The sequence below is a fragment of the Macrobrachium rosenbergii genome, chromosome 26 (genome assembly GCF_040412425.1).
Source record: "Macrobrachium rosenbergii isolate ZJJX-2024 chromosome 26, ASM4041242v1, whole genome shotgun sequence".
NCBI classification, from domain to species: Eukaryota; Metazoa; Arthropoda; class Malacostraca; order Decapoda; family Palaemonidae; genus Macrobrachium; species Macrobrachium rosenbergii.
Window position 1 is genome coordinate 49920393 of NC_089766.1, and position 19230 is coordinate 49939622.

Below are 19230 nucleotides of genomic sequence, written 5' to 3' on the forward strand. Positions count from 1 at the left end.
ATGGACGGAGTAGAGCAATAAAGGCATCGCATATGAATACGAACAGTTACACTAACAAGAGAACCGCAATAACCTCCAATTCATTATCCACACAACAGCTTCGCAAACAAAGGCCACCGCGACACCTCTTCGCGCCGAGAATTGAATTGGGTCACTCCTCCTCAAACCCCATTCGCCTCAAAGTTCAAAATAACTGTTAGTGTTGGTCGCGCTTCCTTATGCCGAAGCACCTCTCGACTTATAGGTTGTAATATGGTCATCAACTTCTTTAAACGTATACCTTTGAGTAGTGTTGCCTAAGACACGCCTCCCTAGATAAGGCTGTTCCTGGCTCCGCCTACTTTGTGCTCCTTTTGAAGCTTACTTATCTGGGTTCGTCCACGCCCCCTTGTCTTACTTGCAGCTTCGTTCTTGACCGCCGAAAATTTTAGTCTTGTTGGGAAGTTACATCCAAAGGCAAATTTTTGTTGAATTATTGCGAAGTGAAGGGTTTTCTTAAAGGCAAACTTTATCACAACGTAATTTTAAACAGTAAAACAAGTGTCGGCCCCACACGGCAAACCACTCCCCTCAAAAAGAAAATGTGAGAACCCCTTTAAGAAAAAATATTTGTGAAAGAAAATTACCAAACCCCTTTTAAGCATAAGTGAATTTGAACATCAAGATGAACAAAAAGACGCTAATTTAACTGAACGTTGGCTACCAATTGCTTTTCGGAAATGCACTTTTCAAGTATGAGACTTTTCCCTGCTATCGTTTATTTACTGACGTCCCGTTTTCATCATGAAATCAGTTCCGTTGGCGTCACTTCTGCGACCTCGTTGAACGACCAGGACCTCCAGCAACTCGGCTTTGATTTTGAAGTGATGCTGAAACTGTTCTTGAGGGACTGGCGGTTCCTCACCGAGACGGGGAACATCACCGATGTTGGAGACGTTATCTTGAAAGAGGATTTATTGTCTGCGAAAGAGCCTTTGTCTGGTGAAACCCAAGGCTTCCGGTATGGAAAGGAGGATGTAAGCGATTGTTTTCATGGCAGTCAAGATGCAAGAGACGTGACTGTTAGAAGTGAGGAAGATATAGGGAACTCTGAGGAGTATCATCATGACGTAGACTCGGTTCATAATGGCTCGAGAGAAGATAACGAGTATGCTCGCGCGCGCCATGTCCGAGATGGCGCCAAAGTCCCCGTCATCTACATGCCGGGAGGCAAGAAGAAGAGAAAATGCGCCGACGTCAACGGCATGCTGGCGGGCTTCAACACTTTCAACTACCTCACCTTCGTAACCGGCGTCATCACGCTCATACTCAACGTCAACAACAACATCAACAATAATAACAACAACAATAACCTCAATAACAACAACGATCTGTCCAATAACAACGTGAACGCCAACACCAACACTCAAAATGCTAATCAGGTACGTAGGCCTATAGTGCCTCAGACCATGTTGATAATGTAATCTGTAATGTTTTTCTTTATATGACTTATAATCTTAAAGAATATCATCATATGAATAAGTGATGTGACCTATCAACCAGATAATTTAAATGTGTCTTGATGTTGCATATGAAGAACCATATACTTTTAAATCAGATGGAAATTATGGTATCGGCTTGTCATTATTAACTCGATGTTCATAGCTCTGATAAACATGAAATTAATATCTTTGGTTGAAGATATACAATAGTATAGACATTCTTTTATAGATGCTTTTAATTATTTGTTACAGTACTAAGTATGATAAGCTTAGTAGTGGAGTTTTGTTTTGCATTATCCAGGATTTTGTTAGTTTATCAATTAAGAAAAATTATGAGTTAGATTTCATAAATGTGTCTGTACTCGAAGTTTGACCTATAATGTACGCGTATTTATACATTTACATATATACATACCATATGTGTATACATACATACATACATACAGTATATATATATATATATATATATATATATATATATATATATATATATATATTCTTTTTTTTACAGGTTGTCATTTTTCCTCCAGGAAGGAAAAGACGCTTCATTGCCGACTGGATTTTGCAAATGATGCCTTCGTCTCAATCTGAAAGTCTTACAAAGGGCGTGAATCAAGATGCAAGCGTTCCCAAACAGTCCACCATGGCAACCTGTATGGTCTCGGATATGGTCTTCCCTCTTCTCGAGGCGTTTAACGCTTGGACTGAGGTAGCCTATTACTCCACTCGTTATTCAGCTTACTGACAGGTTCACAGATTCTGTCATAGGAACTAGAGGCAGTGTCATGCACGCGCGTTTTTTGGCATATTCTAACTTCTTGGTTGTCAAATATTGTACCAGGTAGCCAGCTTGGCTTTCTGCCTTAGTGAAAATTCTAATTTACCCAAGTTTGTCTAAGAGAAATGTGGAGGACTTAACGATTCATGCAGTGTTGGCTAGTTGGTGCAAAGCCCCGTAGTGGGATAGTGCAATACATTAGGTTCTTTGCAGCGTCCCTTCAACCCCTAGCTGCAACCTCTCTCATTTCTTTTACTGTACCTCCGTTTATATTCTCTTTCTTCTATCTGACTTTCCACCCTCTCCTAACAATTGTTTCCTAGTGCAACTGCGAGGTTTTCCTCCTGTTAAACCTTTCAGACCTTACTGACTGTCAATTTCCGTTTCAGCGGTGAATGACCTCATTAGTCCCAGTGCTTAGCCTTTGGCCTAAATTGTATAATCTATTCTACTCACTTAAATCTTGACTTTCTTCTCGAGATGTACCATAACCCAAAATCAACTCGTGTCCAATTTTTCTCTTGAAACGACCTCTGACATGAATAATCAGTGAATGACTGGCCAGGTTGCCAGCTTCCCCAATGGCAAGTGGGCCCCTTACACATAAGACCATTGAAAATTTCATTACTTAACAAATTCCTTTCCAAATGTAGGATTATATATATATATTATATATATATATATATATATATATATATATATATATATATATATGTATAGAGAGAGAGAGAGAGAGAGAGAGAGAGAGAGAGAGAGAGAGATATTGTGGCTGAGAGTTGGAGTGGGGACCCCTTTTGTCAACTGGCAACCACAGTTTTTAGACTCAGTCCGCCACTGCGAATAATATAAAGGAATGTATGCGTAAAGACCGCAGTTTACTCACGTTCAAACTCTGGGTCATTCGTCCACGCAGGGAACAACGGCCAATGGCGGAGAATGCGGATGGAAGCACTATTGCGAGGTCCTGCTGAAGTATTCGAGAAGAGGAGATGGAGTTTCTGCCGTTCTCTCTCAGGTTCTGAGGTTAGGAAAGTTATGGTGCAGCTGTTTCTTTCGAAATGTTCTCGTGTTTACGTCAACTTTATGTCAACTGTGCCTCTGCTCGTAACTGTTTCATGTTGTTGATTTAGTTAATTGAAGCTTTTATGTTATTGTGTTTATTTATTCATACCTAAGCTAAACTAAACTCTGTACTAAATGTGATAAACTAAGGTTTTTCTCACTTACAGGTATTTGTCGGACCTAGTGGCATCACCTTTTGCAAGTTCCTCGGAGTGCTTCTTCTTGCTTGCGAGATGCCACCTCGTTTGAGTCCAAGATCCGAAAGATAAGATTTATTGCCTTGGTCGACGCTTATAAGATATTTTTGTCATTGTTAGAAGACCAGTATTTCTCAGTAAAATTTGTTACTGATTGAGATATGAAAGGAAATCGCTTTACGATCTTGTGTGTTAAAATGGAAATGGTAAAAAATTAAATACAAGCACATTTTTTTTATATGGAAGCAAAGACAATTGCATATAAACACCAAATACTTGACAGACATGCTTGAATTTTATTGTAAACGAGGTTGATCGCATGCGCTACGCTGTGCTGGAACTAGGTCCTGCCTGTCATGTCTCCCCTGCCCTACCGATCCCCTACCTACTCAGCCCCCACCCGGGGCGGACAGACAAGATCCACTCTGATTTTATTATTATAGAAGATACTTGTTGTGCATTGGATTCGGTTTGTACCGTATATTTTCAACTAGATATTGAGAAAGCAATATGAAAGAATTTCTCACTAGCAAACCTAGGTCTTATAAAATAAATTGTAAGCCAAGCAAAATAACTTTGATTATTCTAAAACCTGTGAAATTATTCCTCTGTATTGGAAACCTAAAATACTGTTTGTCGGAAGAAACTGGGAACTTAAGAATATTAGTTAAATATTAGGCTACAACATCAGAAAACTTGAATCTCTCTCTCTCTCTCTCTCTCTCTCTCTCCCCAAATGGAAGAAAAATTAGCATGACAATTATCATCTAAGGGGAGATATATACTTTTGTTTACTAATCGCATTATTTATTTATTTCCTCCATCTGTATTTAGTAAATAATTAATGGTGATAATTGCAACCCAACGCATTTAGACCGGGAAAAAATAATAACCAATAGTGTTTGGAGTCCATTTTTAAAAAAATAATGATAACAATTCAGGGTAAGTTTCATCGTCAGTAAGACATCGCAGTTGGTATATAGAATCCCCCAAAAGGAGGTCGTATTGTCACCACACGAGGCAGAAGAGTTGCTCGTTGAATACAACGAAGGCGTCAATTCTTTCCACGATGATACTGAATATCTATACAATTCCTTGTATGGACAACGGTACCTATGCGAAAAGAACCTGTCATCGTTCGGAATTAGGGAAAGAATGGCGTGTGACTAAAAAAAAGATTATTTCTTGACGTCTTTCTTCTTCTGCAATTTTTCATACCTTTTGAATTCACTGATCATAGAATTTCAATGGCAGATATGGGTCAGTCTCCCACAAGTTCTGCTACTTGCATGTTGCTAACCATCTTTGCTTATTCGAATGGAGATTGAATAAATATGAGTGTATGAATAAATATATATATATATATATATATATATATATATATATATATATATTAGTGTAAACCAATAGTAGGTGGACAGTATATGATAACATTTTTTTGCATCAGTATTTAAATTAATTGCCATTATGGTTATCTGAAAAGAAAAAAATATTAAATTTAAATAAATTTAGTTATAAAATTTGATATAACACAAACCCCACAGTTTTAATAAACATAACACAAACCCTATTCCACCTACTGTCCAACTACTTTCGATTCAACCTATATTATGCACTCGCAATTTGGGAAGGATGAAGACGATTTGGAGCACCAAGAGTGCAATCTGCAAAAATTTTTTTTTCATTGATTTTGGTCGGGGACAGGGGCGAGGTTGAGGTGGGGGGGAGTGTTGAGAGGTTGTCGCGTGGGTGGGTGGGTGACCTTAGTCTTTAAGGAAAAATCCGGAGTGGAAAATCACAAACACAATGAGGTTATAATTTAGATTCCAGAATCTCTCTTAATAATAATGATAATAATAATAAGTAGTAAAAGACCAGAGACATCCTACAATCCTAACTGGTCCACTGATATAGTGACTAGTGTCGTGACATGCCGATCAGATGTCGCGAGTTCGCGCCTTGCCCAGGGCGATGAATGAAATCACTGGCTCTGTATCATGATCAGTTACTGCTGCAGTGTTGGAGGGGGTCTGCGGTGGGAGGTTGAAACTAACATTCTTAGGAAGCTTCAATTTCAAGTCAATGGCCCCTTAGGTGTTCTTGTTCCATATGAATAGGTTTCATCTACCGAAATAATAATAATAATAGTAATAATAACAATAATAATAATAATAATAACCCCGCGATCAGTCCTACATCAGTAATGGATCAGGTTATGAAGCCGTGTAATAACCACGGCAGAGTGCACGTAAAAATTAGCGAGCCCCATTAGTTCTGGAGACGTTCCTCGTCAAAAAAATAAGATAAAAAGCGCGAATGAGCATTTCCCGGGTTCTTTGACACGAAGATCAGACACCATTCAGTCACATCTGCCGTTTTTGCTGTATGGATGACTCTGGATGGTCTTAACTGGGGCTCTGATTAATGGAACTTCTCAGGGAATGCTCGGGAGTCTGTGATATGAGTCTAGCCGAAGGGAAATGTTTGATGGGCATATGGACAGCATACTTTGAATTTTTTCAGATTCCTTAATTTTCTAACGTTCGTTTCGTTGCCGTCAACTGAACTGAAATGAATATTTAATTTAGGGCCAAAGGCCAAGCACTGGGGACCTTTGAGGTCATTCAGCGCTGAAACGGAAATTGACAGTAAAATATTTGAAAGGTGTAACAGGAGGAAAACCTCAAAGCAGTTGCACTATGAATCAATTGTTAGGAAAAGGTGGAACGTAAGATCGAAGAAAGGGAAAATGAAAGGAGGTACAGTACAAGGAACGAAAAGGTTGCAGCAAGGGGCAGAAGGAACGCTGCAAAGAACCCTAAGTATTGCCTACAGTGCACCGCATGAGGTGCAATGATGGCACTAACCGCCTACGGGGCATTTAAGATTTCACTGTACATATTTTGATTTTGGTGTGTTTACGCTGCATTAGTTACCTACGCAAATGCTCATGGGCTTATTTGCATATGTACGTGTGTTAAAATATGGACCAAATGGAGGGTGAGCGAGAAATTACTATCCCCCATTTTATTCTTTAGCTTTCGAAGCCTGCAAAGCGTTTGTAATAATCCACAATTTTTAACAAAGAACGTCCAAAACCACCATTGCTAATTCATTATCAGTTACCCAGTACACATTTCACTTGGATTTGTTTCTCGTGAAGGTTCTATAATCACCCGTGATTCTCAGGAAGGATGTTACACGGAGGTTTCATCCTGATTCAACAGGGTCAAAGATTCTCGTGGCACTGACTTCTGATTTTTTTTTTTTTCTTTTGAATCTCAGAAATTTAGACTCAAATCTGCATCCATAAGAGGATACGTTAGTTCTATTGCCAAATCACAAATAATTCTTATATTTAACACATTTATATTCCAACAGAAATTTTGAAATGAACTGGAAAACAAGTAAACAATGCTATTTTCTGTACAGCGTTTAATGCTGTATGAGCCGCAGCCCATGAAACCTTCAGCCACTGCCCGGTGCTGGCCTGTCCTATATCGTTGTCAGACGCACGATCATGGATAACTCTAATTTAAATAAAATAAAAACTAATGACGCTAGAGGGCTCCAATTTGGTATGTTTGATGATTGGAGGGCGGATGACCAACATACCAATTTGTAGCCCTCTAGCCTCAGTAGTCTTTAAGAGCTGAGGGCGGACAGAAAAAGTGTGGACGGACAGACAAATAGTCATCTGAATAGTTTTCCTTTACAGAAAACTAACACGGCTAAAGAGAACAAAGTTTATAATTGCACATGTGTGGTCGATCCATTATTTACCTTTAAAATAACCATAATCACAAGTTTTATTTATTTATTTATTTATTTTTGTCATGTTTGCCACATGTTGGTGGGTCGTATTATTCTGACTCCTCTCCCTCTTATAATGGTGGACATTACTAAAATTCTAAGGTCACATTTCTGGAAAGAGAACTTGTCATTCAATTTCAGACTCCGCCGGATGGTGGAGGCTGTGCCTTTGTAGCGGCGCCATTAAAGTGATTCAAAATAGTCGACGCGTTTGTGATGTAATTTTCCCTTTCTTTCTTCTTTAGAGATTAGTGCTGAATAAAGTATTTCTTATTATGATCACAGAGCATAATATTTCGATAATTTGTTTTTAGTTTTCCGTAAAAGAAAATTATTGTTCCGGCTTTGTCTGTCTGTCCGCACTTTTTCTGTCCGCCCTCAGGTCTTAAAAACTACTGAGGCTAGAAGGCTGCAAACTGGTATGTTGATCATCCACCCTCCAATCATCAAACATACCAAATTGCAGCCCTCTATACCTTAGTAATTTTTAGTTGATTTTAGGTTAAAGCTAGCCATAATCGTGCGTCTGGCAACGATATAGGCCAGGCCACCACCGAGCCGTGTTTAAAGTTTCATGGGCCGCGGCTCATACAGCATTATACCAAGACCACCGAAAGATAGATCTATTCTCGGTTGCCTTGATTATACGCTGTACGGAAAAATCGATTGCGCCGGAGAAACTTCGGCGCATTTATCACTTGTTTTAATTTGTTACGTATCGCGGGTTTTTCGGATACGTTCTACCACTCGTGACGTATGTAGGGCAAGACACCTCGGCCCTCTGGCGGTTCTGACCGAACCAAACGCATGTCGTCGAGAGGTTTAAAGACCCAGAAACTGTTGAGATCATTGGAAAGACGGCAGTGTTACCTCTATAATTCATTGCTTAAAATCAAAGAAATGTGCCAGTGATATAAGTTACCGTTACTATTGTGACTTGAAGGTATGATGAGGATAATATTGTGCATTTATTCATCTTTGTCGTTTGTAGTTCCCGTATGCAGCAAAACTGTGATATTGAAAGATGTCGGTGTGGAAACCCTTATGAAATATGAGATGGAAAAGCTCTTGGAAGCGTTTTCTGAAAACTGGACGGGTTTTGAAGAAAGTCTGAGTGTTCCGGATAAAGTGGCCAACAGCGATCACTCCCCTTGGAAAATCAACGATGAATACAACCCTGAAAATATCATGGTTCCTAAAACTTATAGTAAAATGCAGCGGTATGCAGATAACGAGAATAAGTGGAGAGCTTTTCATAACGTTACGAAAAGCGAGTCGCCATCTCAGTTCTCCGCCGCTTCCTCGTCCGGAGACGTCGGCTCGAAGGACCGAAGTAGAAAGAGAAGAAGAAGAGGAGGGAGAAAGTCTACGGAATTTCACGCCCAAGAAGCCTCCCCCGTCAGGAGAAGATCTGCCCCAGAGAACTTATTCTTGAGGAAGAAGGAACCGCGCAGGTGTATGGGGACAGGATCCGCTTCAGTCTTCTCCGGGGCGAACGCTCTCAACTACATGAGCTTCCTGGTGACGGTGAGCGCCCTTATTCTCAACATCAACAACAACATCAATAACAACAACAACAACAATAACAATAATAATAATAACAACGTGCAAAACAACAACGTCAATACGAATCTCAATGCCAACAACGCCAATCAGGTATCGTGACTTATTTATTATATTTATCATTTCATATTTTCTGACATCATATCAGTTATACGTTATTATACGCCTTCATACCTGTATGTCATGCGTCCAAGATGCAATACATACATACATACATACATACATACATACATACATACATACATACATACATACATACATGTACATACATACATAATTACATAAAAATTCAACGGTCCTATTTTGATATAGTGACATGGTTCAGATTGCTAGACCTTAAAATTTTTGTTCTGATAATATTTTGTAGCTTTGTTTTGTCTTATTGAACTGCTGCTGTCCTTTTCTGCAGGTATTATTTTGGACACTGTCTCGTTGACTCTGACACTTGCCCTACTCCAGTTTACATTAAAAATCCTCTGTTCGTTGACTATCCCTCCCCCTCCATTGCAGAGTTTAATAATTCTCTTTTTGCTTCGATATTCCTGGCTTCCATTATCGTGTTTTTAGAAGTTAGGTCTATTGGTTCCTTAGGCATCAAAATTTTTTTTTATTTTGCTTTACTTTACGATGTATCTTCAAAGTCCGGAATAATTTAGACTGGGATTGACTATTCCAGAGGCCTTTTCACATTATACATTTGTAGTTAAAGCTATTCATCAGCATTCCTTGAATAATTCCAGACATTATAGGAATAGGAATTCGGGCATGTCTGACTTTCTCCCCGTTCAAAATCATTTTCAGCTACAATAACAAACAAGTAAGTTTCTTCGGCGCAATCGAATTTTCTGTACAGCCGCTACAGCTTATAATCAAGGCCACCGAAAATAGATCTATCTTTCGGTGGTCTCGGTATAATGCTGTATGAGCCGCGGCCTATGAAACTTTTACCACTGCCCGGTGGTGACCTATCCTATATCGTTGCCGGAAGCACGATTTATGGCTAACTTAACTTTAAATAAAATAAGAACTACCAAGGCTAGAGGGCTGCAATTTGGTATGATTGGTGAGTGGAGGGTGGATGATCAACATAGCAATTTGCAGCCCTCTAACCTCAGTAGTTTTTAAGATCTGAGGGCGGACAAAAAAACAAAACTTAACTTTTTCTTTTACAAAAATAAAAATTTTTATATTTTTTCTTTTCCAGATCAATATCATGCCACCAGGACGTCGAAAAAGACGAAACTCTGAGGATTCAAAGAGATCCCACAGTGCATACCAGTGTAGGGGACCAGCAAGGTATAAAAGTTACCTTTTAGGTTAATTATTGAGAAATATAATTGAAATATTTATGGGAGAGAGTTATAAAAAAAGGTTTCTAACACTTTACTTGTCACCCTCGACAGCAGACACCTCTCAGATGCCACCGATGTCCTGACGAAGGCGCTGACGGAAGGACCGACATATCTTCGCAAGATAAAGACTCATCACTGACGCATACAAGATTGAGTCTCAGCTTCCAGTACTTTCCAGGGATAGTTGCCAGAACGCAGCCAGAGAAGTCAGAGCTTCTGAGTGATTTTCCAGGTGGCATTTGGTCTCTTGTGTTGAACACCTACTCCATTAAAGGTGACATTGTTCATTAATTATCTTGACATTTTTATTTCTTCCTTCGTCATTTATTAAATGTTATTCTTGTCCTTCACTATCTGTTGACTTTTAACACTATTTATTGAATGAAAATTTATGTTTAAAACTGCTAACCCCTTATATTTGGAGGACTCCATATTTGCAAAAGCAACGGTTGAAGAAAAATGAATGCTACTTCGAGAGAATTACCTCCGTAGGGGGTTAGTGCCGTCAGTGCACCCCATGCCGTGTACTGTAGGCATTACTTAAGGTTCTTTGCAGCGTGCCTTCGACCCCTAGCTGCAGCCCATTTCGTTCCTTTTACTGTACCTCCGTTCATATTCTCTTTCTTCCCTCTTACTTTCCAACCCTCTCCTGACAATGGTTCATAGTGCAACTGCGAGGTTTTCCTCCTGTTACACCTCTCAAACCTTTTTACTTTCAATTTCCCTTTCGGCGCTGAATGACCTCATTGGTCCCAGTGCTTGGCCTTTGGCCTAAACTCTATATTCACTTCAATTCAAGAAAATGACCTCAACTGGAAGGGATGGAATAGTTTATGCTTGAACTTGAGATAATACTGAGTTGGTTAGTTTGCGTGGCTGACGGGGACAGTAACCTACAAAAACGAAAAGAGAGAATGACTAGGGCAGACCCATAGACCCATTTCATATTCTGGGTTCTCTCTGAGGCCCCTGGTCGTTCTGAAATTTCGGCCCGGGACTGAGAAAAGTTCCAGGGAATAGAAAATAAAATCGTGAAAAGAATGCTGAGCAAAGATTAAATGGATCTTTCCTAGATAGTGACCTCAAGGGTTTTTAGGGGTCGTTATCTAGGACTAATATTTGTTGGAGGTCATTATCTTTATGATATTTACAGTCTTCTGTTTATGTTTATACGGTCATTCCCAACAGCCTTAGACTAAACACGCCTCAAAGGTGGATACATACCAGGTTAAAACCCTTTGGGGGTCACTATCCAGAAAAGATCCGATTAAATAATCAAGAACATTTGCCTAAACATTGTGCATTTTCATGAACCATCGCAGCACTGACCACAGAAACATCAAAAATGTCCTGAGACTGCAAATCTTCACCAGTGGCTGAGCAATTTATTCATCAAAATGTCCATTCCCCAAAAGTCACATTCTTATCTCTTCCAGAATCTAATCACAAGTTGCCAATCCCTACGTCCACTTTTTGTAAAAATTTCCATGAAATCCCACATATAACTTCTTGTGTAATCCAGCTCAAAAATAACCCAGCAAACAGAACGCAAAATGTAATCATCCAGTCGGAGGTAATCAGTTACACGGCAATGTGGTATTAGTACCATAGGAAGTTTTTATTCTCTAGAAATAAGTCCATTGTTATTGTAGACGTATCAGAAAACTCACTCAGTGTCACAGGAATCTTACAGAAACGGCAGTCAGTTCAAAACTAAATAACTGTTCACGTGATTTGTTAAAGGAAATATGCTTTTTTCCTTAAATTCCACCACAATTTTTATCAATCAGAAAACGAAAAGAAAGAAAACAGGGGAAGGGAATAGCAAATGAATAGATATAAAATCAACAAACAAACTAACATAATACTTGAATGGCTTGGGAACATTTCCCACCAGCGCCAGCAAATGACAAAGAAGTTCTTTTAAGATAACCATTTAAATCTCCCAAACCTGACCAGAGCGTTTGACTCTACAGAGACTTGAACCTGATCAGAAAGCTTGAACCCGCAGAGACCTGACCAAAACGTTTGATTGCCCAGAAACTGCGCCAGATCGTTTGAATTCCCAAAATTTAACTAAAAAAGCTGATTCTTCAGCAGTCCAAGTCGAAAAAGCTTGAGAAATCTGACCCAGAGGGTTTAAATCAACTGAAATTTGACCGTATGAATATTAGCTAGATTACAAGTCGTAAAGAGAATAGAATTTAGGCCAAAGGCCAAGTGCTGGGACATATATGAGGTCATTCAGCGCTAAAACGCAAATTGATAGAGAAAGCTTTGAAAGGTTTAACAGCAGGAAAACCTTGCAGTTGCCCTATGAATCAATTGTTAGGAGAGGGTGGAAAGTAAGATGGTAAGAAGAGAATACGAATGGAGGTGCAGTAAAAGGAATGAAAAGGGTTGCAGCTAGGGGCCGAAGGGACGCTGCAAAGAACCTTCAGTAATACCTATTGACGGCATTACCCGGCCCCCTCCCCCGCCCCCTGCGGGGTAAAGTTGTGAGTCCAAGAGTCTAGAGGTAAATGTTTGACTTTTAAGGGGTCAACTCAGGCAAATACTTCTGGTTTTCGATTGATCCCAGAGACGAATTCCCTCACAGAAAAACAGAAATACAAATAAGTAATCACAAACACATACACACACGCCTTTAAGTACTTTCGTATTGTTGTACTTTTATCATTCTAATTATTTTATTTACATGCAAATGTCTTTTTTTTTTATTAATTTCCTTTACTGACTTAGCTTAGGAGCAACAATAAACAAAGACTTGAGGTTTTATTGTCTGTAGTTCTCACTGCCACTTTCAGATATTTTTTCAGTATGTTGTAGTCTAAAAGGCCTGAGATTAACGTGTCCCGTGTAAAAAAAGTTTATCGTGTTATTATATGGCGAAAATAACATGATTTCACAATTACTCCTTTCAGAGAGAGAGAGAGAGAGAGAGAGAGAGAGAGAGAGAGAGAGAGAGAGAGATGAGACAGCAACATCTGTTTCAGAGTCAGCTGCCAATGCTGCTTATATCGGCAACAAGCGAGACAATGAAGTACGTTCCCACAAAAAAAATCGAGTGGTCGTTCAAGAATATGATCGGCGTAGATAGAAACAGCTGACACTAAACAGCCGGTAACAGAGGAAATGTCAAACAAATCAGAGGTAATAGTGCGTATTTTTTTACACATAATTCCACAGCGCACGCGCTCGCCATACTGTGCAAGCACACATATGAACATGCGCCGCGTAGATTGGTAAAGTAGGTTAAGATGTCAGCGTAGACTGGCAACTCGCCATCACCCCTGGAGTTCGTTCTGAAAGGGTCCAACACTGTTGAGACCACCGTGAGTTCTTGGGGGAAATTTATGGACGACAGAAAACCGCAGTTGTTCTTCTGACTTCGTTCTGTTGTTGACTGGACTGCTGGTGAAGAGGACTGTAGACTATAGTCCTATAAAGACTGTGCAGCTATGCTGATTTCGTCTGTGACAGTTATTGCCTTGTTCGTAGAAGCCACTTGGGCTGCCACGTCTCCGATTGCTCTAGACGCATTCCGTCAGGCGAGTGTCAACGACGTCGCTTCTCAGATCGAGAGACAGATGGGTGAGCTACTTGAACTGTTCGAGGTGGAGTGGGACTTGGTAAACAAAGACCTCGAGTCACTTCCGTTATCAGTTGACGATTCGATAACGCAGCGTTTTAGAAGCGTCAAGGAGGCCTCGCCGTCACGTGATTCGCAGGGGAAAACTAACGGCGCAGCCTTAGAAGCGAGCGGGATCGTCGACAAAGGCCAGGATAGAAAAACAGCTAATGTCAATGGAAGCTTCGGAGACGTTCCACTCGGAGATTCCTCGGTGGGCGGGGATGACCAGCACATTGAGAGAGAAGAGTCACGCCCCACCACGCTGAGTGATTTAGCCGAGATCCCCGAGGCCAAAGAGCGTCGGGAGAGACAGGCCCCTCCCAACGCCATCTACCGTCGCCAGCAGGGGCGACTGCGACCCTGCAGGAGCAGAGATGGAACCAGCTCTGTTTTCGCCGGGAGCAACGCCATGTCTTATATAAGCTTCCTCGCCAACGTTATGGCGCTCGTTCTGAACATCAACAACAACGTTAATAATAACAACAATAACAACAACATCAACAGCAATAACAACATAGACAACAACAATGCCAACCTGAACGTCAATAGCAATAACGTTAACCAGGTGAGACGTCAATGTCGTTATTTATTTGGACTTTAATTCCACCTTATGTATTTATATTGCTCTATAAAGATATTGATTTTCTTAATAACTAAATCAATTTCCCGGGCAAGACATTAATGTTCTAATTAAAATATCAAGAAAGTTATAGAATGATGGTAATTACACCTATCTAATAATAATAATAATAATAATAATAATAATAATAATAATAATAATAATAATAATAATGAGAAATGTATATTTGTAATTTTTTCTCCAAGACTAAGTAAAAAATAGCTCTGCACTTAGACTTGTCGTCGTCCAACCCGTGCCAGCCTCTCTCCCAACTGCCCCTTGTTGTAAATGTAGATTGGAGGTACCTTGGTCAGTGCTGAAATGGCACTTAACGTCCCTTGGGTCGGTACTTTCCGTCTCAACCTTTTCTCATTTTAAAAGTATGAGTACACTAAAGATAATACAATGATAGAAGCTGCCTCTTTCATAACATTTAATGATTCTGTAAATACCGGCGTTATAAGACCTGTATTTTTTTATGAATTCTGTTGGTATGACATTTCCAAACGGGAACATGGAAGTGGAAATCAGTTATCGTGTTATTTTTCTCTCAGGTAAATTAGTTTTTGGTTTTCTGTAAAAGAAAATTATCGTGAAGGCTTTGTCCGCCCGTCCGCACTTTTTCTGTCCGTCCTCAGGTCTTAAAAACTGCTGAGGCTAGAGGGCTGCAAATCGGTATGTTGATCATCCACCCTCCAGTCATCAAACATACTAAATTGCAGCCCTCTGGCCTCAGTAGATTTTGTTTTATTTAAGGTTAAGATTAGCTATGATCGTGCGTTTGGCAGCGCTTTTCGGAGGCGTGCGACGGACCTTGACCGCATCTGAGGAGCAATTGAGAGCTGGCCGGTGGTAGTTGATAGCTTTATACAGCATTATACGCTGTACAGAAAACTCGATTCCGCCGAAGAAACTTCGACGCATTTTTTACTTGTATTTTATAGTCGTGTTGTTTAAATTTTACGGTAAATTCAGTAAAATATCAGTGCTTGAAGAAATGATTCGTGTGTTTCAGGTCAACATCATGCCGCCTGGAGGGAAGCGCCGTCGGCGACGGGGTTTTGATGCCAAAAAATCACTGGCGACTCGCTCGACCTGTCAGCCTCACGAGAAAGGGTAAGACTAACATTTTCGTCAAGACAGTCGCATTTCTTTTTCTTTTATTTCTGGCAAATGCCTCCGTTTGGTTAAGGGACCATTTGCATGTGGAAATGTTCGAGTCATTTTTAAATAACTGAACAATGTATGATTGAAATTTTAAAGGTACCATTTGAAGGAAGAAAATGAACAACCAAATTATTGTTGCGTCCAACAGTGAGGGAACAAACCACGGGCTTTTAATCGGTCTATGGTTTTGTACCTGGGTAGTGGCACAATCTTCCACGGCATATCTTTTTTGAGTGTCATCATCAAGAGTTTCTTCTTTTTATCAATCTTTGTATCCTCTTGTTAACAGAAATATTAGTTCACTCGTCACGTAGATCATATACCTTATCAATAGCAGATATTACAATTGATTTATTAACCTTTTTATGAAGCAATTCTAGCCCAACCTAGATGAATCCTTCGATAAAGAATGAAGCTGGGAATAAGAACGAATGTTATTTATTATTAAATCAGTAGATGAAACCTATTCACATGGAACAAGCATAACCAAAGGGGCCACTGACTTGAAATTCTTCAAGCTTCCAAAGAATATGTTGGTTTCAACCTCCCACTGCAGCAGACCCCACGCTGCAGCAATAACTGATCATGAACAGAGCTAGTGATTTTTCATCGCCCTGGGGCAGACGCGAACCCACCGACATCTTGAGGACACGGCATAAAAATCACTTTTTCTAACCACCTATACTCAAGCGGACCAATTATGAAATTTTCCAAATAAAATACGTGATGTATTGTTTTTTGATTACACACGGAAGACTGATGAAGATTCATTCATTGCCTGAACAAGAATATATACAACTATATATATTTTCTAATGAATATATAAATATATATATATATATATATATATATATACCTCGAAGGGAAAACAAGCACAAGCATTCTTTGCAGCGTGCCTTCACACACAGATGCAACGGAATATTCAAGTTTGTACTATACATAATTATATGCTGATTGCTTAATGAACTATCCAATAACATTAATCTTGATTCCAGAACTTTTGCTGAATTATTTCAAAAGTTTTAATGTCAATGAGTTTCAGAAAATAAAAATAACCTAAAAATGATCCAGTGTTTGGCAATTGGTTTTCTAAATTCTAGCTAATAATCAGTTCAGCCAGTTCAAAGTAGAATCTAAAAGCACCTTGGTGGTCATACCTATAATGAACATGACGTTTGCTGCAGCCCAAAAGTTTTATCTTTTTGTACAGCAAAAAGCCCCAAGTTTTAGGCAACATAAAGGCGTTACCTTCTTTCTCTCAGTTCCAGACAGGTTATCGATCATGACTATCTTTAACAATTAATAAAATAAATGGAATTTCTTGTCGAGAATGCTCATCGGGCTGTTCCCAATTAGTGGCATGTTTGATGATTGGTAGGATGGATGATCAACAAACCAACTATTTGCCCGTATAGCCTAATAAAATGATTTCAAGATCTGTTGGAGGACAGAAAATGTGGTGACGTGTTTTTCTTTGCCACCTGGATGTATGCTAGTTGTTCCCCCACAGAAAACTGGAAAAAAATCAGCCGATGTTTCTTAGGTGCAATCAGATTGTTGTAGATAATAAAATATGGATATTTAAAAATTCAAAGAAACTTTAAAAATGAAACTTCTCCAGTAATGGTGGCCTAGAAATAATGAGATGGCTTTTATCTGTCACGATCCACCTTTGATCTTAAATAAAAACTACTGAGGCTAGAGGGCTGCAATTTGGTATGTTTGATCATCCACCCTCCAATCATCAAACATACCAAATTGCAGCCCTCTAGCCTCAGTAGTTTTTATCTTATTTAGAGGGTTACGGACAGACAAAAAGATCTCATTATTTCGCATCTGGCAGCGCCTTTTAAGGTTTCTTTGAACAACACAGGCCACCACCGGGCTGTGGCTAAAAGTCGTGGCCGTGGCTGAGTTTTTGGGCTAGTGGCTGAGAGTTTCATGGCATTATAGTCTGCCCAGAAAACTTTTTGCACCCCGCAGAAACATCGGCGCATTTTTTTCCAATAATGGGCTGCATGTTGGTACAACTACCATCCTCATCCAGGCAAGCAAAGAAAAAACACGTCACCACATTTTCAGAGAAAAGACTTTCAACAATTCCGTGAAATCATTTTATATAGACAGCCCACCACCGAGCCGTGGCTAACAGGTTTGAGAATAAACATGCATTCAGCATACTCAGAGCGAGAGAGACAGGCACTAATGGGAACACACGATGAGCATACTCTGACACAGAATACTCCATTTCTTTATGAAACTTGTGAATTGTGGTTTTTACTTACGATAACCTTAATTTCTTTCTGAGAGAAAGATTAACGCCTTATGTTGCCTGAAATAATTCAGCGCTTTTCTGGAATTACAAAAAGATTAAACTTTTGGCTTCCTTAGAAAACGTGGAGCAGTTTTATATGTTCTTGCATAGGTGTGTGTGTGTGTGTGTGTGTGTGTGTCTGTTTTACTTGTGGAACTTGAGTTGTTTTGAATTCTTCTCTGGATATTAAATTTTGTCTTCAACATTATGTAATCAAAATCACTACATCACCTTATTTGGAACATTCAGCGGTCCTGAAACGGTAAGTGTCAGTGAAACCTCTCAGATGTCGATGTTTAATAAAAAATAACGGCTCTGTATCATGATCAGTTACTGCTGCAGTGTGGGTCTGCGGTGGCAGGTTGAAAGTAACATTTTTGGAAGCTTGAATTTCAAGTCAATGGCCCCTTTGGTGAGCTTGTACCATATGAATAGGTTTCATCTACCGAAGTAATAGAATAATGACAATAATGATATTAAATTTCCTTCTTCCACTTTTCAGAATGGTGGAACTGGTGCTCGACACAACAATGAAGGAAGCTTGGAGATCATTATTCACAGAAGCTCAAGTTATGTAAAGCACCTCTCCCACATGTCCTCATATTCAGTGAGGTTAACGTTGTGTTTCTACAAATCCTTCGTATTTTTGTGAATAAATGGTCAAGACGAAATTGTTTCCTTTTGAACATTTTAAAGTTTCCGGCTACTGCCATTGCAGTTATATGTTTTACAATAAAAGCAGAGCGTGTGCTAGAATACGTAGGTTGGAGAGTGACTGGTTTCATGTGAAACTCAGTGTCAGAAAAGGGTGTGGTGTGCCAGCAAGACTCTAGAATGTTTACGAAAGGAGAAATGAAAGAAGTGTGAAATGACGGAAGATGTAGGTGCAAAATTGTGGATAATAAGAAACAGGGATGTGAAAACTGGCTGAATTTTTACCTATTGAATGTTACCGGTTGATGATAGAGAAGAGGAAGTGCGGAGACTGGTGAAAGTCTCAAAATGTTTATCTGAGAAAGCTTCAAGTGACCAAAAAAAAAAAAAAATTCCCAGTGGTTGGCCTTTGGCCTAAATTCTATCAATTCAATTCAATTCAAGTGATTAATAACAAAGAAAAGTTTGTGATCCAAAATGGAGGCCATAAGATGGTAAATAGATGTTACTATGGATGGTATTTTGAGATTAAATATAACATATCATAGTCAGATGAGAAAGGCGAACTATACACGAAAAGAAAGGTTTATAAAAGG

At 39.5% G+C, this 19230-nt stretch overlaps 3 protein-coding genes across 3 annotated transcripts; all 3 read left to right on the forward strand.

Annotated features, from left to right (window-relative positions):
• Positions 1–130: 130 nt before the first annotated feature.
• Positions 131–4089, forward strand: LOC136853185 (uncharacterized). The gene is made up of 4 exons (XM_067128534.1): positions 131–1421; positions 1993–2190; positions 3173–3282; positions 3489–4089. The coding sequence occupies exons 1-4, from the start codon at positions 720–722 to the stop codon at positions 3568–3570; spliced, it is 1092 nt and encodes a 363-aa protein (XP_066984635.1). The 5' UTR covers positions 131–719; the 3' UTR covers positions 3571–4089.
• A 4098-nt stretch (positions 4090–8187) lies between these two features.
• Positions 8188–10442, forward strand: LOC136852762 (homeobox protein 5-like). The gene is made up of 3 exons (XM_067127660.1): positions 8188–8987; positions 10099–10190; positions 10298–10442. Exons 1-3 carry the CDS (start codon positions 8277–8279, stop codon positions 10383–10385), a joined length of 891 nt encoding a protein of 296 aa, XP_066983761.1. The 5' UTR covers positions 8188–8276; the 3' UTR covers positions 10386–10442.
• Positions 10443–13609: 3167 nt separating this feature from the next.
• LOC136852763 (uncharacterized) lies at positions 13610–19018 on the forward strand. The gene is made up of 3 exons (XM_067127661.1): positions 13610–14445; positions 15515–15615; positions 18483–19018. The coding sequence occupies exons 1-3, from the start codon at positions 13708–13710 to the stop codon at positions 18556–18558; spliced, it is 915 nt and encodes a 304-aa protein (XP_066983762.1). The 5' UTR covers positions 13610–13707; the 3' UTR covers positions 18559–19018.
• The last annotated feature ends 212 nt before the right edge of the window (positions 19019–19230 follow it).

Excerpts from the sequence above, each read along its gene's own strand:
- LOC136853185 (XM_067128534.1), top strand. The coding sequence starts at position 720 with ATGCACTTTTCAAGTATGAGACTTTTCCCTGCTATCGTTTATTTACTG. Across the intron at positions 2,191-3,172 it reads CGTTTAACGCTTGGACTGAG|GGAACAACGGCCAATGGCGG; the intron begins GTAGCCTATTAC and ends TCGTCCACGCAG. Across the intron at positions 3,283-3,488 it reads GTTCTCTCTCAGGTTCTGAG|GTATTTGTCGGACCTAGTGG; the intron begins GTTAGGAAAGTT and ends TCTCACTTACAG.
- LOC136852762 (XM_067127660.1), top strand. The coding sequence starts at position 8,277 with ATGATGAGGATAATATTGTGCATTTATTCATCTTTGTCGTTTGTAGTT. Across the intron at positions 8,988-10,098 it reads ATGCCAACAACGCCAATCAG|ATCAATATCATGCCACCAGG; the intron begins GTATCGTGACTT and ends TTTCTTTTCCAG. Across the intron at positions 10,191-10,297 it reads CAGTGTAGGGGACCAGCAAG|CAGACACCTCTCAGATGCCA; the intron begins GTATAAAAGTTA and ends CACCCTCGACAG.
- LOC136852763 (XM_067127661.1), top strand. The coding sequence starts at position 13,708 with ATGCTGATTTCGTCTGTGACAGTTATTGCCTTGTTCGTAGAAGCCACT. Across the intron at positions 14,446-15,514 it reads ATAGCAATAACGTTAACCAG|GTCAACATCATGCCGCCTGG; the intron begins GTGAGACGTCAA and ends CGTGTGTTTCAG. Across the intron at positions 15,616-18,482 it reads TGTCAGCCTCACGAGAAAGG|AATGGTGGAACTGGTGCTCG; the intron begins GTAAGACTAACA and ends TCCACTTTTCAG.